The sequence below is a fragment of the Stegostoma tigrinum genome, chromosome 5, assembly GCF_030684315.1.
Source record: "Stegostoma tigrinum isolate sSteTig4 chromosome 5, sSteTig4.hap1, whole genome shotgun sequence".
In the NCBI taxonomy this organism is placed as follows: domain Eukaryota; kingdom Metazoa; phylum Chordata; class Chondrichthyes; order Orectolobiformes; family Stegostomatidae; genus Stegostoma; species Stegostoma tigrinum.
The window spans coordinates 11,073,927-11,085,454 of NC_081358.1; the positions used below are offsets into that span (position 1 = coordinate 11,073,927).

At 40.4% G+C, this 11,528-nt stretch overlaps 1 protein-coding gene across 6 annotated transcripts in view; it reads left to right on the forward strand.

Moving 5' to 3' along the window:
• amph (amphiphysin) overlaps positions 1-11,528 on the forward strand; it is a 208,070-nt gene that overhangs the window by 162,279 nt on the left and 34,263 nt on the right. For all 6 annotated transcript variants that reach the window (XM_059645826.1, XM_059645824.1, XM_059645825.1 and 3 more), the window contains 3 exons: positions 6,466-6,576; positions 10,464-10,487; positions 11,146-11,169. In XM_059645826.1, the coding sequence (XP_059501809.1) occupies positions 6,466-6,576; positions 10,464-10,487; positions 11,146-11,169 (159 nt within the window). The remainder of the gene's footprint in view (positions 1-6,465; positions 6,577-10,463; positions 10,488-11,145; positions 11,170-11,528) is intronic.

Genomic DNA, 11,528 nt, shown 5'->3' on the forward strand with positions numbered 1-11,528 from the left:
CATAGACTTAGAGGCTGTAAAGAGTCATGGGTGTTGTGAGGGGGCCGTAGGTTAGCATTAAGGGCATGAGGGGTTATGAGGGTGGGGAAAGGGCATGAGATAGCATGGGAGTGAGTGGCAGAGCGTTTTTGAAACTTCAATATAGTGTCCTTACACCAAGGCAAACTTTTTGCCTGCCCTCACACTCAGCATCCCCTGCTTTTGGTCTGGAGCTACCCACTCCTCACTTTTACCCCTCTCCACATGTGGACTGAAGACCCATCCAAAATAGGCAAGCATTTTTAGAAGTGGAGTTCACAAAGCCAAGATGTCTTCTGATTCATCGATGAAAATCAAGCCCATAAGCTTGTCAGACATTTCAGCGCACTACTGAGGAAGTGCTGCAATGTCATAAGTGTTGTCTTTCACGTTAAATATCAAAACAATTTTCAGGATGAATTTTCATTAGAGTCAGCTTGCATCACCTTAACCAAAAATAAAGGAATTAACTGTACAAATGCAGGTGAATGGCTATGATCTTATAGAAACTATAGAGACATTGTTACAAGGAGATCAAAACTGGGAATGAAATATTCACGGGCATAGGCAGGAAGGAAAGGATGGTAGGGTCACATTGTTGATATGGGATGAAATAAGTACAATGGCAAGAAATGATCTTGAATCAGAAGATGTAGAATCCGTTTGGGTCAAGATGAGAAATAAAAAGGGAAGGAAGACACTGGTCGGAGTGGTCTATAGACGCCCCCCTCCGCCCACTCCGAGCAGTAGCTATATCGTGGGATAGAGAACAAATCAAGAGATAATCAGGGTTGGTAAGAAAGGCAATATGTTAATCACAGATAACTTTGATCTTCATGTAGATTCTGATTGTCAGATTGGCAGAGGAAGTCACAAGAAGGAATTTATAGAATGTATTTGAGTCGTCTTCGTAGAACAATATTTTGGGGATCCAACTAGGGATCAGGCTATTTTGGATCTGTATATGAGCCTGGTTTAATAAATGACATCGGAGTATAAGATCCCCTCAGAAACAATGACCATAACATGGCAGAATTTAGCCATCAGGTTGAGAGTGAGGGACTTTGGTTGGAAACAACTGTGCTGAATAATTACAAACAAATGAGGGCTGACCTGGCTGGAGTGGACTTGGAAAAATGTTTAGCAGCAAAACGGGTTGAGATCAATTGGCAGATATTCAAGAAAATAGCTCGTGGCTCACAGCAAAGACATATTCCAGCAAGAAAGAAGAATTCTGGGATGTTTTGCACCAACCGTGATTAATCATGGAGGATGGAGGATTTGGAAAGTTTTAAAAATCAACAAGACAACCAAAAAAAAAACAAATTAAAGAGAGAAAAAATAAATTTTGAGAGTAAATTTGCAGGTAATGTCAAGATGGAAAGCGAGAGATTCTTTAAGAAAAAAATGGGAGAGAGAAGCCGAAGTGAATATGAGAATGAGCCTGGGAAATAATATTGGAGAACCAAGAAATGGCAGAATTAAATAAATATTTTACATCAGTCTGCACAGTGGAAGGCATGAATAGCATTCCAATATCATTAGATATTCCAGAGGCAAAAGGAGGATATGAAATAAATACGACAACTATCACTAGAGGAAAAAGTGCTAGGGAAACTAATGGGGCTAAAGGCCGATAAATCCCCTGAATGTGATGAGATGTATCTTAGGATATTAATGTAAGTAGCTGCAGAGATAATGGATGCACTGATAATAATCTTGCAGGAACCCTCAAATTCTGGAAACGTCCCAGAAGGTTTGAAAAGTACCAAAGTAACAGTTTTGTTTAAATAAGGAAGGAGACAAAAAAAAGGATAACTAAATGTCAGCTTGTGTTACTTATGTTGTTGGGGCAATATTAGAGTCTATTATAAAGGATGTAATAACAGACTATTGAGCAATGCAATATATGATCAAACAGCATGAAGAGCAAGTTATGCCTGAATAATTTACTAGCATTCTTTGAGGAGGTAACAAGCAGGCTAGATAAATGAGAAACAATGGATATAACATATTTGGATTTTCAGAAGGCATTCTGGAAGGTAGCACTCATTAAGCTACTTAATAAAATAAAACCATATGCTGTTGGAGATCAAGCATTACCATGGATATAGAATTGGCCAGCTAGTAGAAGTCAGATTTTCGGTAATGGACCTTAAAGGGACCATAAGGGATATAGGCTGGCAACTTGTAAGTAATGGTATTTTGTAGGGACCAGTGTTGGGGCTATAATTAATTACAACACATATTAATGACTTGGATGAGGGATGCAGACAGGTTAGGCGAGGGGGCAAAAACTTGGCAGATAGAGTATGATGTGGAGAAATGTGACATTGTGCACTTTTAGCAGGAAGAATAGAGGAGAGAGATGGCAGAAGATGTAAGTAGTGAATGACTACACAAAGCTGCAGCAGAGAGGGATTTGAGAGTCCTCCAGCATAAATCACCAAAAACGTACAATTTCAGCTAGTGCTATGGAAGGCAAATGGAATGGTGACCTTTATTTCAAGGATAATCAAGCATAATATTGGGGAAATCTTGCTAAAATTATACAAGGTACTAGTCAGACTACTCCTAAAATACTGTGAACAGTTTTGGGCCCCTAGTTGTAAGGAAAGATATGCTGACATTAGAGGCTGTTCAAACAAGGTTTATTAGGATGACTCTAGGCCTGGAGGGACTGTCTTATGAGGAGAGATTGAGTAGATTGGGCCCATATTTGTTGGAATATAGAAGAATGCTAGGTGACTTTTTTGAAACACACAAGATTCTAAGACGAATTGACAGAGTAGATGAGGAAAGGCTGTTTCCCCTTGTGGGGTAGTCTAGGACCAGAGGGCAGAATCTCAGAATAAGTGATCACACATTTAGGAAAATGAGGAGGGATTTCTTCTCTCAGGGTTGTGAATCTGTGGCATTCTTTATCACAGAGGACTGTTGAGGGTGGGTTATTACGTATTTTTCAAAACTGAGGTAGACAGATTTTTCTTATCAGTAAGGGCATCAGAAAGGGAAGAAGTCCATGTTACTACTGGTACTTTTATTCTATGAGCTATAACTTTGCTCACAGGCCTGTTGTGTTACACTGTGAAATGCCTTTTGGAAGTCCATGTATAATATATCAACATCATTGCCTGATCTACTCTCTCTGTCATCTTTGCAAAAACCCCAGTAAGTTGTTAAGCATGATTTTTATGCTTGGCTTTCCCTTAAGAATTCAACATTGGCTTTCCTTAATTAACCCACATTTGTCCACGTGGCAGTTAATTTATCTGGTAATGTTGTTTCCAAAGCTTTCCCCAATGCTGAAGTTAAACTGATTTGCCTGTAATTGCTGGGCTTATCTTTACACCCACTTTTGAACAAGGGGATAATTTTCATAATTCTCCAATCTTCTGGCATGACCACTGAGTCTAAGAAAGACTGCAGGGTACTGACCATTTTCTTCAACTTCCACTCTCACTTCCCTCAGTATCTTTGGATGTGTCACATCCGGTCACAGTGTCCTGTAAACTTTACATACTGTTGCACATCCAATACAATTATAACCTCTCCTACTGACTGAATTTCTCTATAGCCTGTGCATTATCTTTTCCCTTGGTCAAGACAAATGTAAAGTATTCATCCAAGCAGTTGTTGCAATTTCTAAATAGTTGAGGTACCAGTACTGATCCCTGTGTGACTCCAAGAGGGGCAGCTTGTCAACCCCTCCAGAAAGATGCACTGCAATTTCCATTGTACAATATTTGATACCTCTCAGAACAAAACTGGCTCTATCTCTGAGCTACCTCGTAGCTCCTGAGACATTATTTTAGGAGCATCCCCCCACCCCAATGAATTTCACCCTTTGGTATTTACTATATGAAGTAAATTCATTAGTTTAGCTGAATCCTAAAAGTTAAACCTTTTTAACGTCAGTGATGTAACTAATGAATGCGAATTGCACCATGATCATGTGGAGCAGAAACTATCTACCAGATTTATAACTAAGTATTTCTCTATCTGAGACAGGGTGTTCCACTCCATTTCAAATGGATCTAAGTGGCATACAATAAGTACATGAAAACTGCTACAGAATCATTCTTTTATTTCCATCACTACCTGACTGATAATGGTCAAATTTTATGCAAACACAGTATGACAGAACAAAATGTGAATTAATGATATTACTGCCAAAAGTACTCCGTAATGGTCAATAACCAAATGATGGATATGACAACAATTTTACCAAAGATTGAGAAATGTCTTGTCTAAGAATAAAATAAATTTCAGTAACAGTCATTTTCAGTTGCCAGGGTTAGTAATGAACACATCGATCAACTTGCAGTGTCACAGTGAATAAGGCTTTGAGGTGTCCTGGCAGTAGTATTGGGTATTTTGAAGACGTCAGACATGGAACTCTGCTGATCCACAAACCTTTGACTATTTCTTGCCAATTTAACTTTATGCAAAATTAGCTTTCTGGGAAACAAAACCAATTGTATTAGACAGGGTTAAGTGTGTCTTTCATATGTTAGCTTCTTGGGCATTATCAGGTTGTAATTCTTTTAATCTGTATGTCTGGCAGTATTATATGAATGAAGTAGGTATCTTTTATGGGGTCAAGAGTTCTATACCTCTATCTTCCATTCCATTTAGCCAGTGATCACATGTGGAGTCACAGAGTCATACAGCAGGGAAACAAACCCTTTGGTCCAACTCACCGATGCTGACCAGCTTTCCTAAACTGAACTAGTCCTATTTGCCTGTGTTTGGTCCATATCCCTCTAAACCTTAACTATTCATGTTCCTCTACAAATGTCTCATAAATGTTATAATTGTACCCGCCTCTAACTTCTTATAACAAGGGATAGATCACAAACCCTAAATTGTAGATATTTAGTGAAGATTAGACACAGTTTGGCCCATTAAATTGCTCTTATGTGGATTTAATGGGCAACAATCTCCATATTATTTGACAGCAATTCTAAATCCCCACTATCTCTTCGGCCTCTCATCTCTCTTGATGTTGATGGATTATCCATCTGACAGTCATTAACTTCCTCCAGCTAAACAAGTGGGAAGACTGAAGCTACCATCATTGCTTGCTCCACAAGCTCTCTTCCTCACATGTATGTAGCATGTAGATCATGCCAGACCCTGGTCACAGGTTAAACCCACCGCCTTTCAGAGGGTCCCATGAAGCTCACAGGGATGGCCAATGATCCAGCTATGCCATGCTTGACTTTAAAAACTTTTAAAATCTGGACATTTTCCTTTTCTTTTCAATAAGGACTTTAAGATCTGGAACAAAAACAGAAGTTGCTGGTAAAACTCAACAGCTATCTCTGCATCTGTGGAGAATAATCAGAGTTAATGTTTCTGGCCTGGTGACCCTTCCTCAGAACTGAGGAAGGATCACATGAGCCAAAGCATTAACTCTGATTTTTCCTCACAGATGCTGCCAGACCTGCTGATCTTTTCCAGCAACTTCTGTTTTTGTTCCTGATTTGTGGCATCCAAAGTTCTTTTGGTTTTTACTGCAAGATCTGGACATATTTCATTTTCTTTTGGCTCTGCTTCTTTTATTTCTTCTCTTGTTTTTTTTAAATTCTGCTTTTGTGAGTTTTGTTTATTAAGGTGTCACTGGAGAATGGTGACATTTTACACTTTTCACTGTATTCCTGTCTACCTGCATTTGAGTAGACGTGACAATAAAAGCTAATTCTAATTCTAAATTGCAGTCTTCCTAACAGTAGAAGGACCATCATTTTGGCCTGAAAGTATTCTGACAACACATTTTGTAAAATGGCCATTACTTCCTTGAAAAAAAACACACGTGCATCCCTTTAAATTTTGGCCAGGGTGAAGTCTCACATTAGCAGGACACACTGCTAACGACAGTATGCTGGAGTACAACAGCTCGAACAATCTTGCATTATCGCACTATTTGGAAGGCAAAGTTGTGGCTTCTCCTGTCCTGAGCTTAGGGCTTGAGTATTTTCTGAGGTGAGAGGAGCATAAAGCTCTGTGCTGGAACACTAACGTTGGCTCATTCATTGGATTGTGTAGAAGAATTGAAAGTACTGCCCCTGTAGGCAGAACTCCCTGGAGAGGCCATCACTATGGGTGCTAGAAACGTTGATGCAAGAACTATTTGTATGTGGACAGTTGGTGTAGGAACCATTGGTCTGGGAACAATTGATATAGGAAACATTGGATTGGGAATAAATAGTGCAGTCACCATTAACATGGGGAAAATCGGTGCTGGAATCACTGATATGAGGACACGATGTGGGGCAATTAGCACAAGAACCTTTGGTGCTGGGGTCACGTGTTAATAAGATGCCATCAAAGGAATTGCCTCATCAGTAGTGTGAGTAGATTGCGCTGAAAGAAATAATGGCTAATGCCACAAAGCCAGTCCCCAAATGTGCTTTAACAATTTCTTTTCGATCCATTTTACAGCCAGAACAACCTGGTGCTCAACCAGTGGAATCATTACTTGACTTGGACTTTGATCCTTTCAAACCAGACCAATCGACTCCAATTACAAGAAGTCAGTCACCACATGCTCAGGTCTGTACCACCAAGTTTCTTGCTTATCTGTAAAGAGCAAATGAAAGATATGTGTCTGATTGAGGTGGTTTTCCCCAAGTGGGTGAGGGGAGAAGCAGTTGCAGTTTTGGACAGGAGATCTGAAAGTCTAACTTATTGTAGTCAATCTGTTGGGCAGTGAGCACTCTAGAACTAGCTGTAGAGGAAGCGTTGTGAGGGGGTGAATGATGAACACCCACTCCTGGGGCATCATGGAATGAGAGGTAGATCTGAAGGTAGAGTTAGAGGTCTGGTGATAGCCAAGGAGGCAGGATTGGTGCCTGGGACATTGTGGGATCGGTGAGGTAGTTGGAAGGAAACACTGCTACTCCTTCTAGCCCATAAGTGAAGGCAACTTACCCAAACTTAGCATCACCTTCCTCGAACCAATCCTGTAAAACCCAGTCTGCCAGTGTTAAGCCTTTAAAACAGTTTCAGCATGAGTTTCCCAGTCTCATTACATCATCAAATAATCCACTTGTCTCCTGCAAATGGGTTGCTTTCTGTTCCCATCCCATTTTTCTTAAAAGTCTTAGAAGAGGATAGTTTGAAAACAAGTTGGACATTTACATTTTATTCACCTTTCACTTAGTGCTCACTCTTTTATTTGGTTAAAGTAACCCTCAATCTTTGAATCAACATGTTATTTACATTCTTTGATGCTCTATGAAGAAAATTAATCAGAAGCAAAAAAAGAACTATTTGGTGGAGCCAGTCAACAGAATACACTGGCCAAGTGGTGATTGCATTGTCTTGGGTTCAAATCCCACCAAAGCATGCAATGATAATTGATTTCATTCGAATCTTTGGATAATTTTTGGACTGTTCACAGAAAAAATGGATCCTTAAAGCTATTATATTATTATAAAAATCAATTGTTTTCAGGGAAAGGAACCTAGGCTTGGCCTAGGCCTACATGTGGCTCAGGTTACACACTTTGTGGGTGAGTCTTGAAGTCCTTAAGAACACTATAAGAAATTAACAATTGTTTTTCAGAGGTTAATTTGAGCCTTAATACAAGAGAAGCATTGGTTACTTTTGCTCCTTTGAGGAGGTTGGGAAAGATTGTAATTATAGCCCTCTAAATAAACTCTTTGTGTCAAGCACTGATCATTGACTTGTTGAATGTTAAATATGTTTGCTGGTTTACATCTCAAATCACTGTTTGACAGAGTGGCTATTTACATGTCTCCCAAACACCGGGCGTGCTATTAGAGCCAGTAGCAAACACACTCTATTTTAGTTTTAGAACCAGTCTTGATAATGGGCAGGCAATGAAATAGTCCTGTTAGTAGGGAATGGAAAGCCCACTGGGGATTGTTCCTGAATACTAAATCCAAGTAGAATATGGGATGGGTCTCTAGATGTTAAATCGGTCTCATCAGCTGTTTTCCAATGGACAAAGTTTGGAAATTATGGGTAGAATTTTGTCGATCAGGGAGGCAATGGAAAATTGGGTCTAAACGGCTAGTCTAGCCTCCCGATTACCACCCATTTCAACTCCCACTCCAACATGTCCATCCTTGGCCTCATCCAGTATCACAGCAACTCAGAAAGCAAATTTGAAGAACCACACCCTATCTTCTGCCTGGGCACCCTACAGCTCAGACGACTTAACATTGAGTTCTCTAATTTCAAATAACCTTCCCATCCATTCCCCCGGCTCCCTTTCCAGCCCCACCACCTCCATTCCATTCCATCTACTTCCCCCTTGCCTTCCATTCCAGCTACCAACTGGATTCATCCCCCCCGTTGACCAACCAGGTCATACCTACTACCGGTGCCCACCTATCACCACCCTTCCACTCCCCTACCCCACCCTCTCTGTTTATCTCCCCCTAACCCCACATCCAGTCCTGAAGAAGGGTAGTTCCCAAAACATTGACTTCTCCTCTTCCAGATGCTGCCTGGCTTGCTGCGTGTTTCCAGTGTCCTGCTTATCTACCTTGAATTGCAGCATCTGCAGTTTTTTGTTAATCTCCTTCCAGCATTTGCCATTGACTAGCGGGACCTGCCCCTCAGCTGTATGGCTGACCACTAATAAAGTGGCTGCTGCCAGGATGTTTATAGGACAGCCTGCACCCAACAACTACTAGCCAGATCACAGGGCCAGGAGCGGGAGATGTTTGGCAGTGCTACCCACAACAAAGGAAACTCTGCCGTGGAAATTGCTGGACTCCCTGCAGCTGCTTTCCCTGCCCTCAGCCCCCTCTATAACTTTAGAAGTAGCATCCACATGGCTGTACTGCAAGGACACATTCTTTAAAGCTGACAGCTTTCCCATGGACCAAAAGCAGAAGTTGCTGGAAAAGCCCAGCAGGTCTGGCAACATCTGTGAAGGAAAAAACAGAGTTAATCTTTCAGGTCTGGTGACCCTTCCTCAGACTCTTCCACAGGACCTGAAACGGTAACTCCGTTTTCTCCCTCACAGATGCTGCCAGACCTGCTGAACTTTTCCAGCAACTTTATTCTTGATCCTGACATACAGCATCTGCATTTCTTTTTGGTTTCAGCTTTCCCATGAAGTCAGAGAGAAGGGTAGGGAATGTCAACCCACCTTTGGCAAAATGTTATCAATGGCTGGTAGAATAGCTCTCAATTAAGCAGTTACATATTTAAACTAGTTGCCTGGCCAATTCGGGCATGATCTGCCTCATCCCATTCCTGCCTTTAGGAGAAATCCACAATGATGGGATTTGGTCAGGCAGCCAATGCAGCCCAGCTCCCTGCAATTTATCAGCCTCCAGGTCTCTCCCATCCCACCTCTGATGGGCCTGTAAAATATTTTCCTGTCTACAGTGATACTACTTCTATTTTGATAGACAGTTTTGAAAGTGATATGAACATGATCATCGACCTAACAGTTATTCAAAACTCTCATAATATTTTGACATTCAAGCCTGGAATTTCAGAACAGATACTTCAATGGGATATCAGCAAAGTGCAAGGAAACGTAGCTTTCTCCTTTATATAAATTCAAGGCCTTACTGGGAAACAAACTCTATAATTCAAGCAGACAGCAAGCCTTATCACAAACTTATATAATGTGATCGAGTTCATCACCTTCTCTTTGCCTCCAGTTAAAGTGCATCAGTGCACTATGCAATTTTGAGCTAAGCTTCTAACCTGCTTTTCTTTCCATCATAAAGAACATCTACTTTCATCTCTATCAACAATCTCTGTCCCTGCCTCAAGTCCAGCTGCTGCTGAAACCTCACCTGTGCCTCCAGGCTCAACTATTTGAATGATCACCTGGCCAACCCACGCCCTCACACATACTCCATCCTCTGTTATTTTGAGTTTTCCAGCCCATATTCCATCTCACACCGAGTCCCGCCCTCACTCATTACTGGTCCCCTCACTGACCTACATTCACTGCCAATCTCCCAACATCTTATTTTAAATCCCAAATATTTCTAATATCCCAGTAATTTCTTCCTGATGTATAGCTTTCCTACCCTCTGAACCCTCTACCCTTTCCCCCTCAGGAATCTGGTATCTCCCCAACATCATCGTTGGTGACCATGCCTTTACTTGTCTCGGTCCTAGGCTATGAGATTTTGCCCTCAATTCCCGCAACTCTCTATCTGACTTTAGACCCTTCTCAAAACTCAGCTCTGCCTCCAATCTCCTTGTCACTCTCCCTGTTTGACTCAACAATCATTATTTGATCATTCCTCTGTGAACAATAATCTGGACCATTATTCTGCATTAAAGCACAAATTAATTGATAGTTGTTAACGTGTGATAGCAGAGTTTTGATTTCATGGCATGAATGAAGAATACAGGCGATGTCCTCGGTCTACTGTAAAATTGTTGCCACTTGTTTAATTTATCTAGCCTTCTCTCCCTTTTTAATTCACATTTAGACCCTGCCTTGGGATCTGTGGGAGGTAGGAATGCTTTATTTTCCATTTAAAAATCATCTCATATTCAGAATTAATCCATTGTCTTCATATTGTCAATCCCATCCTTTGAAGGTCTAATCAGTTATTTATTTCGAAACTCTGCACGGAAAGTTTCATTTAACTCTTTTCATTTAGCCAGTTTCAAATGTTTGTCAGGTTGAGAAATCTAATCATTAAGCAAGTGCAATGAGAACTGTTTTGCAATCCACTTATTGAAAGTACAGAATTCTATGGACCTATCCAACATTTGGTGCAGACTGATTGGCTACAAGAAGACTGTAAATTAATGGATTATTTTAAAAGGCGGCTATGATTTTGACACATTTTAAAAATCATTTGGGTTTTGCCATCATTCCCTTCAATTGGGGTAGATTGTTCATTCTTACAGCATTGAATGCACAGTATAAAACTATTCAGAAATAAGCTGAGAATTCCATTGTCAAAAGTAACAATAGAAGCATAATGTGTCAAATTTTGGAAACCTATTGAAGTGCACTGCAGTTAAGTATTTCTACATTTCATTTTATGTCGCAAGTGGCTTAGACTGTGAGCATGAGCCAAGTGCAAAAGATCCCAGTGTTTGCTGAAGTGCAGATAAGTTACTTGGTACTTTTTTAAATAACTTATTTGTGTCTATTTAAAGGCAAGTGCGGAACTGGTTCAACCTGTGAGTACATCTCCTCATTTCCTTATTTATTTATGTTCTATAGATAAATTGTTTCCAATCTCTAAGAGACTTGTGTGCTTTTTATAGATATATTCTGTCACATAGTACAACTATTTTTACACTGATTCAGTTTTATGTTTTCATCTTTGCTGAGATTTATTTAACTTTTATTAAGGTAAATGTGCATGTTTTTGCTGCATGTTTTTTTCTCTGTTTAATTTATTTACAATTATGGGGAAGAGGAGTTGATCTGCTTTCAGATACTCCACTTTTGGAATGGGATTTAAGGGGACCACTGACCTGGAAGCCGTGATCCCATAAAGCTTGCTTTTATGGTTGGCACTCTGCAAATCGAAGCA